This window comes from Perna viridis, chromosome 2 (genome assembly GCF_037379345.1).
Source record: "Perna viridis isolate PV_CMFRI_1.1 ecotype Kerala chromosome 2, ASM3737934v1, whole genome shotgun sequence".
Lineage (NCBI taxonomy): Eukaryota > Metazoa > Mollusca > Bivalvia > Mytilida > Mytilidae > Perna > Perna viridis.
The window spans coordinates 19,395,703-19,415,076 of record NC_142446.1 but is presented as its reverse complement, the minus strand read 5'-3'; the positions used below and the strand labels follow the sequence as shown (position 1 = coordinate 19,415,076).

Here is a 19,374-nt window from a genome sequence, read left to right as displayed (position 1 = left end):
AAAATAATCAATGCAGAACCATATGTTAAGTTCTTTTTTTTTTCGTATGTAAAGTTGATCTGTAAGCCATAAGCATAAACTTACAACATATTGCAAACCTACAACCCACTTTAGAGAAGTCTGCTGGAAGCAATGAAATGGATAATGAAATTCATAATGAATCATAATACTGGACATCATGTGTGGCAGGAATTAACAAGAGAATGATAAATATTTTTTTTTATTGTACTTCTGGTAAATATGCTATGGTCCATTCCAATTAAGTATCCTTGAACCCATTCTTTTTTCTGGTTTTTAACCAACATTACACTTTTCTAATAATGAGACAGAAACACTATAGCAACATCAATAACAGCTGTGTATGTTCAATTGTTGTGTTGTTCCATTAATACTTATGCAAAACACATTGACTGAAGCTTTAAAATTACATTTTTCCAAGAAGACCAGTAGTTTTCATCATATACTATTACAATAAAAATAAGACTTACTACACACCTAAAATATGTATAATCATACTCCAACATTAATTATGGCATTTCAGTAGATTATCAATAATTATTTCAGAATCAAGACACCATATACATGTTTATCATAGAGATTTAACTTCATCATTCAATTTATAAACAATACTTTTATGAGAAATGCAGACAAAAAAATTGTACATCATACATGTATTTGTACTACTTAAAATGAACAACTTACTGATAATGGTACACTGCCAAATTTAATGCAAAAACAACACTTGGTCAAGCATGTATAAAACAGCAAACAATTACAATGACCATATACCAGTATGATCAACCAGCATTCGCTCAGGCCTAATGTGAACTCCACAAAATATCAATTACTAAGATCATGGCAAAAACCCTATTAATAATTAGTATCCAGCAGTATATGTTATTTGGAGAGATCTCCCATAACATTTTGGAGATATCTTTTGCAATGTATTTAACAAACTCCTTATTTCTACCGTAATCTCTGTTGAAATATTCAAATAATTTTACATTAGAGAATCTGTTTTTATGTGTGAGAATCACAATAAACATGAGAGAACTATTAATAGGCAGTGATTAGTTTATTTACAGGTGAAACATACAACCTTAATATATATATAATAACATCTTAGATGCTGTCATGTTGAATGACATGAAATGATGAACATAATGGAAGACAGTTACTTACATAGGGAGATGGGATCACTGAGAACTAAGAACTTCTGAAACTCATAGCAATAAAGTATTGAAAAACTACATTAAAGAATAATGACTCATGGGGTATACTGTCTATTGGGAAGATAATATTATTAAGTGAATTGTAAAGACCATATAAATAGAATTCAGTCTTATTCCCTTGTTTTTTTTTTCAGGCAGAGGTTAGTGTATTATATGAAGTGTTGCAGGTCATGTACCAAGGTAATGAATATTAAAAAGTATGTAAAGTGAGTTCAGCAGACTGAACTTTCGTAGTCAATCAAATTGAACCTATTTTGTTTCTAGCAAGTTATCCAAAAGAAAAAAAAATTATTGATAATCTTGCATGATATTAATATGAGTGTAGAGAGGTGTTTGAAAGATTCGACTTTACATACTGAAAACAGGAACAACAAAATAATAATAAGATACAGATTGTATTACAAGAAAATCCTCGCAATTAATAAGTACATGGCACTACTTTTATGAGGATGAGCATATTTAGCCAGCCAAATCATCACAGTCAGAAAATAATCCTTTAAATTCTATGCAATTTAACTTCAAACAATTACATTCATGCTATAAACAAAATGAAATAGTTTACCTCAAAAGGTATCTCGTTCGAATTCATTCTAATGAGCTGAGCCCTTTTATAGAATTTATGAAATTTTAAACTCTAAACTTCACCAACTGTAATCATAACATCTTCGAAAATAATATGCGAAAAGCAAAAGGGTTCAATAAAACTGACTTGAAAGTAACAATTGATTAGGATGATCAAAGATTTATAGAAAAGAGCATATTTTTAAACAGGATAATAGAGTGTCATATATTATACTCCACAGCAAATTGGATTTAAAGCATTGAGAAATGCATGAAACAGTAAAATAATAATGGATACTTCTGTTTGTAAAACACAAACACAAGTCTGTAAGATTGAAAATATTATAAAAAATACTTTTTACTTCAAGTCAGTAAAAATGAAGATGAATAAAGTTATGGTTAATGCTTTATCAAATCAAATAATCATGTCTTTAAGTCATGAACGAGGTTTAAAAACAGATTCAAAATCAGAATAAGTGTAAAAAAAAATCCATTAATATTCAGGACAGAAAGTTACAGATTTATAGGATATTACAGAATTTCTATTTCAATCACTAAATGTGGCCATTAACATAGAGTTAGACCTTGTAAACTTTTAAGACCAAGTCCAGGACAAAGGGTGAACAAATAGTCATTTAAAGTTTCAACATTAAAAAATGTACACAGAATCAAAAGTTCCACACAATATATTATAATTTTGTGCAATCCCATCTTAAATGTAAGATGATGACTAGATAAACACGGACTACATGTTAGTGGCTTTGCTATTGTGAAATATCATACAAGATGAGTTTACCAAGAAGAATATACATTTAAAAAGGCAGTACTTGTACATTGTTTTTTTTTAAACAAAAAATAACAATACCAATAAACAAATTAATTTTAAAACTATAACTAATATACTATCATAACGCACTTGACAAAAAAAAACTCTGGCCATATTTTTCTGCTTTATCTGGAGTAAAATTTTTACAACATAATTACAATAATTTGTTGACCATCCATAGGCACTTAGGTCATCTGTTGATGATCTCAATTCAGATCAAAGCTAATATCACTAAAATAAAGATTAATTTGCATAAAGTATTTTAATCCATTAAAGAGACTGAGCTCAATAATATGCCTCATAAGCCTATATTGCCACTGGATAAATAATTTGAGAAATGCAGTTAAACCAGGAACTATACAAGGTGTGTTATTCTTGGTGTCCTTCAAAACTGTAAAGAAAACAAGACTGAAACAATAATGTGATGACTCTTGAAAAAAAATGATTTTGTTTCAACAGTTACGATGAAATTGTAACAAAGTAATGTTGGAGGTCAGTTGGTAATTAAATATCATTGTTTTTCACTAAGTTATTAATATACTGTAGTTTCAATTTGTTGGTATCTTTCACAAAGTAATGACAATATAAAATTAATAAAAAAGATATTGCAAAGCAGTCTAACAATGTTGTATTAAGTGTGTTATTGTATAGAACTATACATGGCACATGGAAAGAACTTTCTATAAAAACATAGCACTATTATTTTTTTTCTTTGTTTAGGTAAAACAATAGACCCAGAGAGCTGATGAGTATATCCTATATCTATAATTCATTTGTCATACTGATAAAAGAAGACCACCTTATCAGCTTTATGCATTTTAGTAAAAAATAATCATTAGTTTGAAAACCTTACTATGTTGCATTTTTGACTAAAGACTAAAACTACAACAAATAAAATACCAAGCAAATACATGCAGTATATATAACATAACATGATTAAAGTTTATATAATCACAGTCTATAACTTCCCAAAGAAATGTATCTTCAGTTACTGTCATGATGTTATACTGGTCCTTCTTCAGTTAAACCTGTGTACCCAAATCATTTGCCTGAGAAGCAGCCTATAAAAGAAGAATATCAGGTAAAACTAACATTATACTCTTATAGTTTTTTTGATATACCTTATTAATTACTTCACTTTTTTCTACAAACGTTTTTATAAACACAATGGCTGTCAAGGATAAATATTCTGGGAGTTTTGGTAACGCATGTACAAATATTAAGCCAAAGTTAAGGAAGATTTACTTTTAAGATGAATTTGTTGTTGTACATATGTGGTCAGCATATGTCTGTATACATGTATGTTCTTGTGTTCAACTTGTGAGTTTTAGGGCTTGTTGATATATAACCTTTAATTCATTTTATTTAATACTGATTATACACAGTCACCAGTAATTGTAAAGCTTGTGCTGACAGCTAAAGTGCATCAGATTACAGAAACACATGCATAATTAAAACAAATGATAAACAATATAACAGCCAATACATATGATTTATAAGATATGTGTAGGCCAAGGATGTGATTAGTGCATCAAAGGAAATAAAATTAATGTGTACATGGATTTCTAATTTGGAATACTTTACTCTGATAATCCCTATTATCATTTAATCCTACAGAAATGATGTGCCATGCTAAGCCCCCGCCCCTTTTCTAAGAATTTAGTAAACAGGAAGTTAATGTAATGTAGAACCCTATCATGCAAAAGAAACAGGAAATTGATACAAAATCAGAATGATTTAAAGGCCTACACAAAGTACAATATATCCTACTAAAGGTAAGGTTACATAACACTTAAATGATGATAGCTACAATTACCAAACCCTAAAATTCGAACAAAACAAGAAAAGTGATGCCCCTGCAATCCACACAGAAGCATGCCATTTACACAATAAAAAAGAAGAGAAGGAAACCCATAGCAAGACTGCCTCAGAATCTAATGTTGTTGTCCTGTTGTCCCCTCTAAAATACAATGTCCAGTAGGAGAAGTTAGCCATGATAAATGTACTCCTAAGAAATACTGAAACTGCCATGTTTAATTACCAACAATTTTTTAACATTCGATGAAAATTGAAATCCTTTGCCCTGCATAGCTTCACTATGTGTATAAACATCCTACAAAGTTTCAAAGCTGTAGCTCAAAAGTTTGGGAAGAGAAAACCAAGCAAACCATGTACCCCTTGTTACCCCTATGGAATATAGAGATGGTTAAGTTAACTATCTCTAATTTTTGGCAGTATCGCAGGAAAATCAGACTCCTTTACTTCTGCACATCTTCATTATGTGTTATTTATTATTATAAAATTATATCAATTTTAACAAAACTTTTTTGGCCCTGCACATCTATTTTGTAGCTCAAAAACTGAGGGAAGAGACTGCTAGACAAACCATGTACTCCCTATTGCCCTTCTGTAACATTGAAATTGTGAAGTTCAACTATCTCTAATTTTGGCAGTATTGCAGGAAAATCAGACTCCTTTACTTCTGCACATCTTCATTATGTGATTGAACATCCTATAAAATTTGTACCTCAAAAACTGTGGGTGCTGACAGCTGTATATACCATGTACCCCATAATCAGAAGGATGAATGCACAAACAGATTTTGTCTGCAGGGGATATAAAAAGGTTTTGTATGCTAGTTACAAAGGATCTGTTAATCTTACTTTTTTTAAATACATAAACACCAAAAATAGTTAGCAAGTGCAAGTTTTCTTTGTTTTTGAGACACTTTACATGTTATATAACAATTCATATACAATTAAAGCTAGAATAATCTTTGAATAGCTCAGCCACCATTTGGAATATTTGCCTTCACCAATCTGAAGATTATGTTCCAAGTCCAAATAATAAAGGTTTTGCAGAAGAGATAAGGTAGTCTAACATAGAATTTTAACATTCCATTTAACATTAACACATAAATATATATCAAAATGGAATGTATTGCAAGTAAGACACTTTAAAAACCCTTTGAAAATGTTTTCTGAAAAAATTCAGCCTTGACCCCAATTTTAATCAATTTAAAAATAATAGGTAGGTGTATAAATAAATTGAGGATTCAGTAAAATGAAAATATTGGTAAGGTCCAATCAAATGAAAAACTAAGACAGTAAAAATTGATTGTCAAGAAAAGTACATGCACTTGACATTAAAGAGACTGGATATTTCTAGCAGTAGTAGTGTAAAATTCTACATTTTATTAGTGATTTCCTTGTACTCACCATAACCCCTAACTGAGCCTGTATTTAACAGATAGAGGGGTTAATAATTTTATTGAATTATATCCATTATTAAATAAGAACTTTCTGACTCAAATTCCACAAGACCCAATTAGCACTAATGAGATAATTTGTTTCATTTGTTGTTAGTTTCCTCTTTTTTTTTAATATTTAAAGAGTAAGTTTTTTACACTGACATGAATATGGAAATGTAGTGAAACACATCAGGTTTTGTGTATTTAAACAGAACAGTTCCTTCAGAGTAGGCATGCCTTATAGCTGTTTCAGCTTTTGTATAGATTCTCCACCACATCATTTTACCTACCAGAGAAATACTTAAGTAAGCAAAACTAGCAACTAATGGGCATGTTGTGCACATGAAAAAAAATAATGCTTTCAAGGCACTAATATGAAATGTACTTGCAAAGAACAAGGCATGCTGTGTTAGTATAAGGGCATGCAAGATATCATCTTTATCCTTGATCTGAACAAGTCACATGAAAAAAGCCTGGCCAATGATTGGTTGTTAACTACCTGTCATTGGATTAGAATTCTTTCTTCTCATCTGTTATAATAATATTTCAAAATCTTTAAAGCAGAACAGATAATGTGTTTTCCTGATGTAAAATTATGATGGAATGTCCACTAAAGTAATGTACAATCATATTGTTTACTTTATATATTATCTAAAATTGACTGAAAGTTATTGTCAAATGATGGACCAATGAACTTTCATACCCTAAGCAATGCATTACTTAAAACAGAAAAAAAAATTGAAAGAAGGTTGAAGCTTCTCCAAAGCAGAAAAGTAGGGTTTTGGTAAGCTGTTGCTACACTATACTTCATTTTTAGTTTTAAATGGTCAGTCTTCAAAGAGTGTATATATTTTCTATATTAAAGGATAAACTATATATGCAAAATTCCATGCTGGTAATAATGTGTACATGTTTGAGTATTGTGATATTTAATAGACACAGATTCAATGGAATATCTCAAAGTAGGATTTATAAGTAATTTTTACATCTCACTAAAGTCAAGATCATCAAATACTTCAATCATGTACAAATAAATAAAATTATGGATTAGTTTCACACCAAAAAGAATTACAGTGAGAAATGATATACTGGTATTCAAGAAACAGAAAATAAATATATTAGTTAAAACATCTAGAGAGAAATACATTTTTTCACCTTTGAATCAAGTATCAGACTTGGAATCTGCTATGTCACTCTAAATGAAGGAAAAGTTCAGTTTAACTAAAAACAAATACCAGAACCACACAACTAATGGCCCAACTTTAAATACGTTTAATGTAAAACACACAGAATATTTCAATGTAAAGATTCATTCTTGAAGTGTAATTTACAGATGCAACAAATGAGTTCACATAATAATTATTGAACTCATAAGAATAATAATCCACAGTTTTCTTATATTTGTTAACATTAAAGTTTATAATGCTGCCTCAGTTCACTTGAATACAGAAAAAAAAACTTTCAGATTAATGTGCAAATAAAAGTAAATATTTATTTTTGTTAACTCAGTAAACCATTAGAAAGGCTAACTTTATATATAGTATCTTACATGAAATCATAGTTAGAATTTTAATTTGGAAATATAAAGAAAAAAAACCTCAATCATATCACAAGAACATGATTAAAGAAGGGCCATCAAGTAAATCAACATAAAATACTACATAAAAAACCCACCCTAAAATACCATCTCATAAAGGATTGAAAGATAATTAAAACAAGATAAAAAAATGTGTTTCTAAACCTACCAGTTTCTGTGACAACTGTTTGTTTGCTGTGATTTCTCTGTCCAACTGTCTTTCAACATCAGACAATTTCTTCCGCAGCTGAAAATAAAAATTAATCAGTATATGAAAATATTGTGTAAAAACTGCGAAGAATGTAATTTCCGTCTTTCAACGGCAATAAGTCTAATAAGGAGTTGACAAACAACTTCATCTCAAGACTCTTGTAGCATTACAATCAAATGAAGTGTTTTTTAAGTTTGTGAAATTCTAATTTCTGTGGTTATTGGGTAGGTTAGTTACAACTAATTGGCTCTAAAGAGCCTGAACTGCTCACCTTGCTCGATAAGAATCAACCTATTTTTGTAAATGTGTCCATGTTCTTTCTTAGATAAATTCCTAACGCTCATACCTAAGGAACAATCATATCAATTTTTCATTAAATTCTATCAAGTAGTTTCTGAGGAGAAATTTTTTTAGGGTAATAACATTGAAAACAGCAAAAAAAACATTATAAAAAAAGGCAACAACTCCAACATGGCTTAACAGATTTACAAGAAAATTTGACCAATAATAAATCTCATCATGCTAAACACTTTCACCTGAGTCAGACTTTGGCTAAACCTAATAGTGTTGGAGATATATGCGAAAAACTTCTGTCGGACCTATATGTTCTATTTTTAGAAACAGCAGCCATGTTTTTCAACAGATCAAAAATCCAAACATCAGCTGAACACTCTTAGGAACATTAATACCAAGTTTGGTTCTAATTGGTCACGTAGTGTCAAATGAGTAAAGTCATGAAAAAAAAAATTGATGACGACAGACCACTAGTGATGGCAATAGCTCAGATGGCCCTAAGGGCCAGGTCAGCTAAAAAAAGGCATGATCTATTATTGTCTTTAATGATATTATTTTTGTTCATATTGAAGAAAATATAATCCTTATGCTGAAATTTTATGTCTTTTGGAAGTCAACAGCAAACTCATGTAATACAACACTTGTTGGGCAGATTGTTGCCAGTTATTGAAATATAAAATGACCACACAACAGATAATACCAACAGATCTTCATACATAATACATAACTCACCTCATCTACTTCTTGACTAGGTGTAGCACCTGATTGCTGAAAGGTAAAATGATCATCAGTTAAAAAAAGATATTTATAACACATAACAATTATTATTGCTTCTTGCAAATATACCTGTGGTACACACTTGAAAATAACTTGCTATGCAGGTTATTCAGTGTGCATCACATGATTGAGGTTATTTCCTCATAGACAAAAACAATATAACAGTCATTCCTTAACAAACCTATGGATCTAATCAACCAATTCATGTTTTTTTGTATGAGCCTAAGGATTTCAATAGGTATTTCATTATTAATGGGCTTTTAAATCACATATTAATTGATCTATTCCTATTCTCAACAAATGCCAAATGTTAAGATATGCAATAATAAAAAGTTTTATCTTCTTTAATTTGGTTGTTTTATCTACTTCTCATACAGTTAAATATTAATAGGATAATTAATTGGAAAGAGTGAATAACTAAAATGTGATCATGAATGCTGAAGAATGCCCAGATTTAATGAGTGTGCAGAACTAGTTCTGCGCATGAGTTAAATCTTAATTGTTCTTGGCACGAGTGATTATATTTCGGTTATTCACAATAATCAATTGATTATCTTATTTATTATATACATTTTCTCCCTTATTTGTTGCTATTTTCAACATAAAATTCAAATTTTGTAAACGGCAGATTGTTATACATGTTGTGATGTTTTGTGATGTTTGGGCTGGAGAAAGTGCAGAGTGAAACTAAAAAAATTATTTCACAGTATGAATTATCGAAATTTTTTACATTGGAAACATTCTATAAATCACTGCTATCTATACAATAAATCGTAGGATGATGTGATATAATCTAGTATTATGAAAAATTTACTTTTGTGATAGGTTGTTGTGTAATTGTGACACACTGCTGATACAATCAACATTTTGAGGTTTCTTATGTGTTTCTCCTGTGATAACGTAACAACATAGATGAACTTTTCCCAACCGCAAATGTCAAGAAGCCAAGGGAAAAAGGTTTAATTACTCGTGAAGTTTGATTTAAGCAAAATATAACCATCGTATAATTTCAACATAAAATCTAACTCATTGAAGTTCAATTGTAATGATTTTGAAATTAAATAACTCGAACTGATATTTTGCAATATTCAACTTTCACTCATTACGAAACCTATCAACCTCCTTGTCAAATGTCAAGTTAGCTACCCAAGACATTTTCACAAGAAACTGTCATTTACTCAAGGGAAGACCAACTAAAGTGTTCTATTCCTGCTACTAAGATTATGACAAAATAATCTGGAAGCTTCCAACTCACTTTGTTTTTGTCCTCTATCTGTTTGCGTAGTTCATTAACAAGTTCTTGCTCTTTCGACAAAGAGTCTTGTCCTGTCTTTATTATACCATTGAGTCGCACATTTGTAGATGCCAACTCTTTATTGCTTTTCTTTAGTTCTTCTATTTGCTAAAAAATTACAACTTACTTATACAGATATAAATATGTAGAAGTTTTCATGAATCACAAGATAAAATATGAAGCTAAATTTCTGGTCTAGTCAGTGATCCTAAATTATCAAATACTTACATTTAAATGTATCAGTGTCTATCAATTTGTAAACCAGTTAGTCCCAATATTCATGGGTACCAGCTTATGAAGTTTTACAAATATGGGAATCAATTTGATATGATTTTAATTATAACAGACTGCTACTTGTATTTGGTAGAAAAGTTAATAATGTATAGCTGGTAATTTTGGCTTATTTCAGCGGTCTTTCTAAAACCTCCAAAATAAATTCCGCCAGATTTTACTCTAGGCTTAATTATCAAGTTCACTTAGCACCTGCCAGAATCAGAAATGCCAAAATTTTTTGTATACCTTTTTACCCCAAAATTGTATATTAATTTAGCAAAAGTGATATTTTCCTTGGGCTATTTCAGTTGAACAAGGTCAAAGGTCATAATCAACTCACTAAAATATTCATTTAGGCTGTAAAAACTGTTTCAATTTCCCATAAAAAATAATGTACCTTCATTAAATCACTAAGGTCTTCTGTTGATTTAGTTTTCTCATTCAGTTCTTCTTCTAAGGTTGAGATTCTGCTTTCTGCCTATAAAAGGAAGTTTCATAATTATAATTAACCCAGTATTATCTATTTGTCAATTGAAAAAAATCTTAAGTTATCACTTAAAAAAACATCGATATATAAACTGAAATAATTTATGTGTAGTCTCAGTGTAACTAACGTAATTAGAAAATTAGAAAAATCAGAAAATTAACATCAAAGTAATTCAAAATAACAAAGTCGTGGTAATTAACATGAATAAACACTACTTTGAAAAATCAATATAGATATCAACCAATCACCAGGGTGGGATGTTGCAGAAATGAAATCTAAAGAGTGCATATATGTCTTTCAAATTATGAATAAATATTTCCCAAAATTACCTGATTTCTTCAGATTGCAAGTTAAAAAGTTTATCAACACTATCAGACATTAACATACAAGGCTTGAAATAGACCTGAATGAATTACAATCAAGAGGGTAGATCTAGCAAACAAAAATTGGCATACACAGCAGTAAAAATCTAAAGAAAAAATATTGCAAAAAGAATCCCACAAAAAGGAAAACAAACAACAAAATAAACTAGAATATGTTCAACAAGATAATGAAGTCCCCTATTTAATAAAATAAAATGAAGTACATGTGTACCTATTTACACAACGAAAATTAAAATTTAAAGAAATGTTTTAACATGATTTATAACAAAGGGATGATCAAACAGATATTCCAATTAAAAATAACTAGAAAAACTGTGAGCAAGACTCCAACTTCTAATGAAGTTAAATATACATATCCTGTAAGTTTAATTATTTTCCTTTGGAATCCTCAAAAAGCTACTATATCCATTCATGTACATTAACATATGATGCCCAACCTTCCTATAAAGTTTCATCAAAATCTCTCATGCGGTTTAACAGGAATTGCTCGTATGAAGTTTTAACATGTAAACCTGGTGCTGAATTACCCCCTTCAGTCTCCGACAGCAACTATAATCCTTCATATACATTAACATATGATGCCCAATCATCCTATAAAATTTCAAAATCCCTTGAGTGGTTAATGAGGTGTTGCCTTTACAGAAGGGGTGATTCCTATATACTGTGAAGGAAATTTATTTCATGACTATCAATTTTCGTGGAATAGGAAAGAAACACTAGTTTGTGGATTCTTGAATTCATGGTTTTTAGATTTTAAGAACACACATCCCTTAACAGCCCTTGTAATCATAGTTCATTCATTTCAAATAAAAGCCTTGTATGTCACGATTCATGTTTAGCACATGAAATAAATAATACACAACAAAACACACATATCTATCTGATACAATATTTCATACAGTGAAACCTGTTCAAGTGATAAGAACTGCTAATTAAGGCTGTGGCTTTCCATAAAAAGGTAAAAAGGTACTTCATATCTTCAAAACATTAAATTTTAATGCTGAATTCAAACAATTTTGAGTGTAACGAGGGTAGGAAATATTGTCCAATTACAATATCATATAACATTGCTTTAGTAGTTTTAATATGTTGAGGTACTGTAATAAGTAAATATGACACATTTATTATACAACAAAGTCTTCAGTAAAAATTGCAGTACTAGTTTTCAATTGTAGTATCTCTTACCCGATCAACACAAATAAAATTATCCTTTCCATTTTTCATTGGTTCATATGAAGTCAAATGGTATTCATCATTTTTACAATAAATCATAAGGATCATTAGTCAGTCAATATCAGATGGCTCAAACCAGTTTGCAAGTAATTATCACTTGTTACCAAGTGATACTTTTTTATGAAGTGAATATAAAATTTTTGACACAGGGTACATTTTAGTCTGCTAGAGAAATAATGTTAAAAAATTTGTTAATGAGCTACTAGTATTATTATTATGAATTATAAAATGATTTGCAGTGCACAGCTTGACATGTCTGCAGATGCTGAACCCTAAAATTTAGGTCATTAGAAGTTGGAGTCTTAGGGCCTAAACATTTATTACAGGTATGAACACATGAAAACAAGATTCGGAGTTGATACAGCTCTCAATTTTGGATTGGGATTAAGTGTTTGGCATGATTCTGACAGGAATGGAAGTGGTCAAAGAATTTTTAAATTAAGAAATGAGCAACTTATACCAATTTGAAAAAAAATTACAAATGCTTATTTCTTTACCCCTTTTGGTCCTGAATTCCTGAAAGGTAAGGACCATAATCCCTCAAACTTTCCTTTTGTGATATGAAACATAGTAGTTCAATTCCAAAGAAATGCATACACTTTACTTGTTAATGTGTGGAAACCAGAAGCATGTTTGCTGACCATCATGGAATAGAACATTATGGTATGTCATCCTAGAAATTTGAGTTATATAGTTAAATTTAATGAAATGTGTGCTTAGGCTTTTTTTGGCCCCTTACTTAAAAATGGTTGGGGCCACAATATCAATATGAATGTTCGTTTGGTGGTTTGGACCTAGCTGTAATCTTTTTAAAGATCAATTATCTAATATTCATTCAAGTTATTCATGAAAAAACAGTCTACAGACCATGACGACAACAGTGTCATATCATTACATTACTACAATGTTTTGCAGTTTTATAAAAATAATCAAAAAATCTATGATTTGTTTTATGAAATAAACACAACAGTAAGTAAAAAAGTGGTCATTATTGTGAAATCAGCCTGGCCTTGGTATTGACCACACAATTTGGTCATTATCACCATCTCATCCAATACCACCCTCATTCTGGCCGTCTAGATTACAGGAAAATAACCCCTTTTTCATTAGTTATTATGTAATGAATGTAACACTATTCAGATACTTAAATGAAGAAGGCAAAATTTTAAGTATTACCAATTAAGTTTAATGATTTGGGACTTTTGAGTTTATGGTTTGTAAAAACCATTAAAGTTTTTCATATCTGTTCCAGATTAGATTCAAAATGATACCAGTATTAAGTTCAATCTGAAGTAAAGAAAAAAAAATTACTTCAGTTGTATATTTCCAAAAATATTGGAAATAAAACAGGACAAATGACTAAATAATACCATCTACATTTATCATTTTTTGATCAGTTATGAGAATCATGACATTTAAAATCAAGTAACCTAAGACTCATATCAAGGGTTAACACAAGTTTCACTGCATAGTTCTGGATTTTAAATTTTCACACCTCTGATGTTTTATTTTCATACTGTGAACACTTTTCTTCTGACTCCTTTAATCTTTCCTCTAAACTTGTAACTTTTTCGGTCATCTGAAAAAGTCTTAAAATTCTGCATATGTGATGCACTATACCATTGATTTTTCCTCAAATCTAGATATAATATTGAACATTATATTAAATAAAACACTTCATGATTATGGTGTTAGCTGTGAAATTTTATTTTCGCTTTTACAGTAATTTCAATTCAACTGATAACACTGACAATACAAATCTTGCATAGCTTCTGAGTGATTCAAATTGCACTAAGGTAGCAATGTGTCCTAATTTACCACCACAGAAAAACCTATACAACTTATGCACAGTCTTTCAAGTTTGAATAGCTATCAATTATGACTTATTTTGACTGTTTTTGACTAAAACATTTGTTCTGTTTAACTTTTTTCTTTTTCTGCAAGAATTATTGGCAGAGATATGCAATGAGAAATTAAATGAACAATCTTGACCTGTTTAACAAAGATCACACAGGTGTTCAATGTTAAAAAAAGTTGGAAACATTGGTATAATGTAGGATGGAACTCTACCTACAGACATATTTAAATCACTCAGAAGTAAAGTGTGAATGGTATTGGAAGCAAGATCAGTTCAATTCAAATTGCCATAAAACATCTAATATTCATGATGGTGACAATATAAAAAAAAATATTAAAACTGAAATTGGATTAACCCATCTAATTACTCACAATATCAAAACTTGCAAAATTTCTTCTTAATTCTACATAAATATCCATGATTTTTTCTTGTTTTGTTCTTCCATTATTCAGAATGAATGTTTGAGCACTTTCCATTGTACAAGTGCTAATAATCAATACATGTACATATGTAACCAATAAACTGAAATAAAATCTTGAGCATTCTGATTTTAAGCTTCTGGAATATAGTTGAACAATAATCAATATGATATGAGAGTTAGTCTAGTCTATGATAGTTAGCTGACATGAAATGATAAAGCTTAGCAGTAGCTCCTACTTAACATGCAACAATGTGTATTCAACTTTTGTTAACTCTATCTATCAACATAAAAGGAACCAGGCTGAGTTCTATAAATTAAGTCAAGTACCATGTCAGATATGGAACCAGACTGGGATCTATAAATTGAATCATGTCAAGTACCATGTCAGATATTGAACCAGACTGGGTTCTCTATTTAGAATTATATCAAATAACATGTCAGATATGGAACCAGGCTGAGTTACATTTAGAATTATGTTGAGTACTATGTCAGCGATGGAACCAGGCAGGGTTCTATTTAGAATTATGTCAAATAACATATCAGATATAAAAACAGGCTGGATTATACCTGGTATTTAGAATTATGTCAAGTACCATGTCAGATATACTACACAAGAAATATATGCATCCGGAATTTTTCTATTTATCACAATCTCTAAATCTTATTAAAATGGGATTGTTTCACAAATTGTCATATTTATCATTTGTAATGAGAAACCTTCTACAAGTAATAACATTGGCAGAACTACTTTTCAGTAATACAATTAAGAATGCATATCAACAATTTATTATCAAAAACAATAAAACCATGTATAATATACCCACTACAATTTGTCTTACAGACATATTATCTTATTCATAATTACAGACTTACTTGCTAAACAATTTAACAGTACACAACACAGCTTATGTAACCTTCAACAGTTACAATAGTAATGCCTACTTAATAACATGCTTTACAGAGGACAGCTTGATACAACTGTAGACAGTTGGGGAAAATATGGCAGACAATTAAGCTTGAAAAAGCTCTGAATTTAGATTGTGATTAAATATCTGATGCAGGATAAAGAAATTTACAAGAATCTTATAGTGGACAATTTCTGGCTTTCCATTTCTATATGCTTCAAAATCAATCCCAGCCTTCCTTTTGTAGGAATGCACCTTTTAGTATAATTTCATAAAGATCTGTACACTCATATTCATGTTATTGTCCTAAACAACAAAGACAGCAGCATGATACCACCTGGCACCACAATTCTTTTTGTGGTTGAAATAAAAAATGAAAACTGATTCCTTTAGCCACTTCTTGTGATCATAAAACACCTATCAAAATTTATTATAGGAGCAGTATGAGGTTTAGTAAGACAAAAAAAATACCACATTCTATTTTATCTAGAAACCAATAAAAATAATTTGAAAAATAATTGTAACAAAAACAATATGCTTTTTCTACTTTGCTTCAGTCCAATGAAATCATCAACTTTATTTATAAATATTTATTAGTTCTAAAACACCAATATGTCACTTGTACTTTCAGCATCAATAGGAAAAAAACTTGAGATATGAGTGAAACTATTAAAACATTCAGGCTGTTCACTGCATACATCACATCAACTCATTCAGCTAATTAATATCTTATACCCTACTTAATAGATATATTATATTATACAATTATTACAATCACTTGTCAGTCAATCTATTTATAAATACAATATAATTGATTATTAACAGAGTAAAAGCCACAATTTGCCGTGACTGTCATAAACATATACATTTATGTGTTATCATATACCAATAGAAATCAGCCCATACACACATGCAATAAACTCATTCTAAGCACCACAGCCATTAAATTAAAAAAAAAAAGCAGAGTTGTGTGGTTATTTTTTCAGATCTTTTTATTTTCATTATGAGTTACCTCATCTGTAATTTTTGTAATACTTTTCTCTAAACATCTATAAGCAAAGTCCAATTCACCTAAAGCCTAAAATGAATGAAACCACACAGGAAAGTTTAATATATGTTAATGATGAAGTAAATATGAGCATATCACTTGCATGGCAAGCATGCAACAACCAAATATATGTATAAATAAAATAAATATAACAATAGCACTATGGATGAACTTTTAAGTATGAGAATAAATACATATTTACTATCATGTACAGTTTAACAGCAATTTTATCTGACAGCTAATTGATTTTTGAACTTGGGTCATTAATCCATTATAAATAATTCAGTTTTCCAAAAAGCTTGAAATATTTTACAACACAAACTTCAATGTAAACATAAAAAATTAATAACAAATAAGCATAGAACTTAACAGAATGCATTATTTTAAAAAAAATTAAAAACGGGACAGTCAATATTCTCAAATACGAGTCAAGCTATTATCTGCATTCTAAAAGTAACAGTATGAAATTTGCTCTGGGTTACAAAAAATCAATCTTCTAACCTGTGCCAGTTAGAAAACACAGAAACATTCATGTGCAATGCAAGAACAAAACAATCACTTCTTCTTTTGTTTGTAATAAAATGGTGGCTAATACAATCTTGGTAAGGACATTCCACAGATATTGAAGAGTCATGATGAGACAGTGAAGATGACAATTTTAATTTGGATAATTAAGTAAGAGAAGTAAATTATCATGAGGCTTAGTGAGTAACATTTCTTTTTCACCAATAAAGATAAGCATGCACAATTTCTTTCCAAATGGAGACCATATATTTTGAATTGATTCATAGAATAACTAACAAACACAAAAAAAAAAAAAAAAAAAAAAAAAAAAAAAAAAAAAAAAAAACTGTGACCAAAGCTCCCTTACTGACTCACATGCTTCCCTCCACAGAACCAAAAATTCATTCAGATGGACAAACAAAATAGGAGATGCACAATGGCATCATGAGATAAAAAAATGTGTGGAACTTTCATCAAATTCCATTCAGCAGTTCGAGAGGAGTTGCAGATTTAAACTGGGGGTGAACAAACATGATCATTTTATACACTTTTCAAGAAGGGTATATAATATAAGTTTCACATTGAAATTTACTTCAGATTCATTATAAAGTATCATTTTAAATAATCAATAAATGTCATTAAAAAAGTGGTTACCAGAAGATGACTTAATTGATATTTCTCATTACTCTTAATAATGCTAAATAAACTACCAGGTATTAAAATTTCACAAACTTATTTTAAAGCATCCCTGATATAAGTTGATTAAACCATTCAAATTGAAGTATAATTTTAATGAATACCGATATAAACAATGCAGAAAGCCTTAATAGTTCATTAAAGCATATTATCAAACATTCACATGTACATAATTTAAATTGTCAATTACAACACACTCTACATCATGCCAATATGGCTTTCATGATGAAAATTCTATAGGTCACAAAGACATTGTCCATTCAAGCATAGTAAGTTGACAGATATAAAAAGCTTGCTATATTCTGTGCATCGTGAGTTATGATGATGGATAGGTGTGAAGGTCTGTGTTTCACTGGAAAATATAAAAGGATGTCACATGTGTGGTATACCAGGGTAAAACAGGTCAACATTAGGGATGTCTATAATTATTAATTTCACTAAGCATATCAATAAAATTTTCAGAGCCAAGGCCCATAATTTTCTAAAAAATATTATGGAGCAGAATGGAATGTAATACTGAAGTGAAACATATGATATAATTACATATCTCAAATTAAGCACTCAATTTAAAAAAAAATGTTCAGTTGAACGGACCAAAATATATATAAATATTTTTTTTTTAAATCATCTTGTAAACATGATTGAATCACAATTTTCAGAAAAATAGAAATGACCTTGGATTGCTACCAAAAAAGAGGGCCAACGTTAAAATTTTTTATCCTTCAACTATGTAATTACTTTTACACTACAAAAAAGGTAGAAAACTTGTGTAAAAATGAAAAAAGGTAAAACAAGATTATTTTGTTTGACTCCTTCATTGGAACTGTGAATCAAATACCCCATATAAATATACCCTGACTTCAATGTTTTGTTGGTTATGTTCATTCCTGGCACAATATCTTATTATATTGATAATGATTCATTATTGATATCCATAACTGACAGTTGGCTACTAAGGAATTTTCTCAAACCAATTTCCCTTAAAACAACAGTTAGTTCATTGTCCACCTAAATGAAAATGCATTAAAGGTACCCTTTTCAAAAATACTGTCTATGGCCCAGTGATTGGAATTAAAATTTTGAGAAAGGTATTTAAATACTATTCAGAATTTCAATAGGTCATTTCTAAACCATCCAGGGTTATAAATTAGCAGTCACCCAATAGCCCATGGCTACTAGATTTTGAGCTGGGCTTCTAAACTTTTGGGTAAAATTTAGTTAATCATATAGAAAATGTTGAACAAAAATATGGCCTGGGCTACCTGCTTGTATTTCCTTATTTTTACCCCTGCCATAAGTAAAAATTGCTTATTGCATGCAATAATTCTAATCACTGCATGCAGCCTGTTAAGTCATTTTTTGACAAGGTAGACTGGTGAAGTTCTTGATTTTTCATAAATTTAGACACACACACACTAAAAAGCAGGTAAAAAAGAAAACAAATCTTATAATCCTAAAAATAAAAAATCAACATAACATTTTACACTGGAAATAGCCATTGTTTACAACAAAAAGAACATGCAAGAATGAATCAAGCTTAAGCAT

General features: G+C 29.9%; 1 protein-coding gene across 14 annotated transcripts in view; it reads right to left on the bottom strand.

Annotated features, from left to right (window-relative positions):
- Nucleotides 1-204: 204 nt before the first annotated feature.
- The window catches only part of LOC148623951 (uncharacterized), a 44,757-nt gene continuing 25,587 nt past the window's right edge, over nt 205-19,374 (bottom strand). For 2 of the 14 annotated variants that reach the window (XM_088566274.1, XM_088566284.1), the window contains 8 exons: nt 16,594-16,659; nt 13,893-13,976; nt 10,692-10,772; nt 9,983-10,129; nt 8,683-8,718; nt 7,615-7,692; nt 5,838-5,855; nt 205-3,680 (listed from right to left, as the gene is read on the bottom strand). In XM_088566274.1, coding sequence (XP_088422400.1) covers nt 3,642-3,680; nt 5,838-5,855; nt 7,615-7,692; nt 8,683-8,718; nt 9,983-10,129; nt 10,692-10,772; nt 13,893-13,976; nt 16,594-16,659 — 549 coding nt within the window. In that variant the 3' untranslated portion in view covers nt 205-3,641. The other 12 variants (XM_088566282.1, XM_088566287.1, XM_088566279.1 and 9 more) reach the window with 10 other exon arrangements.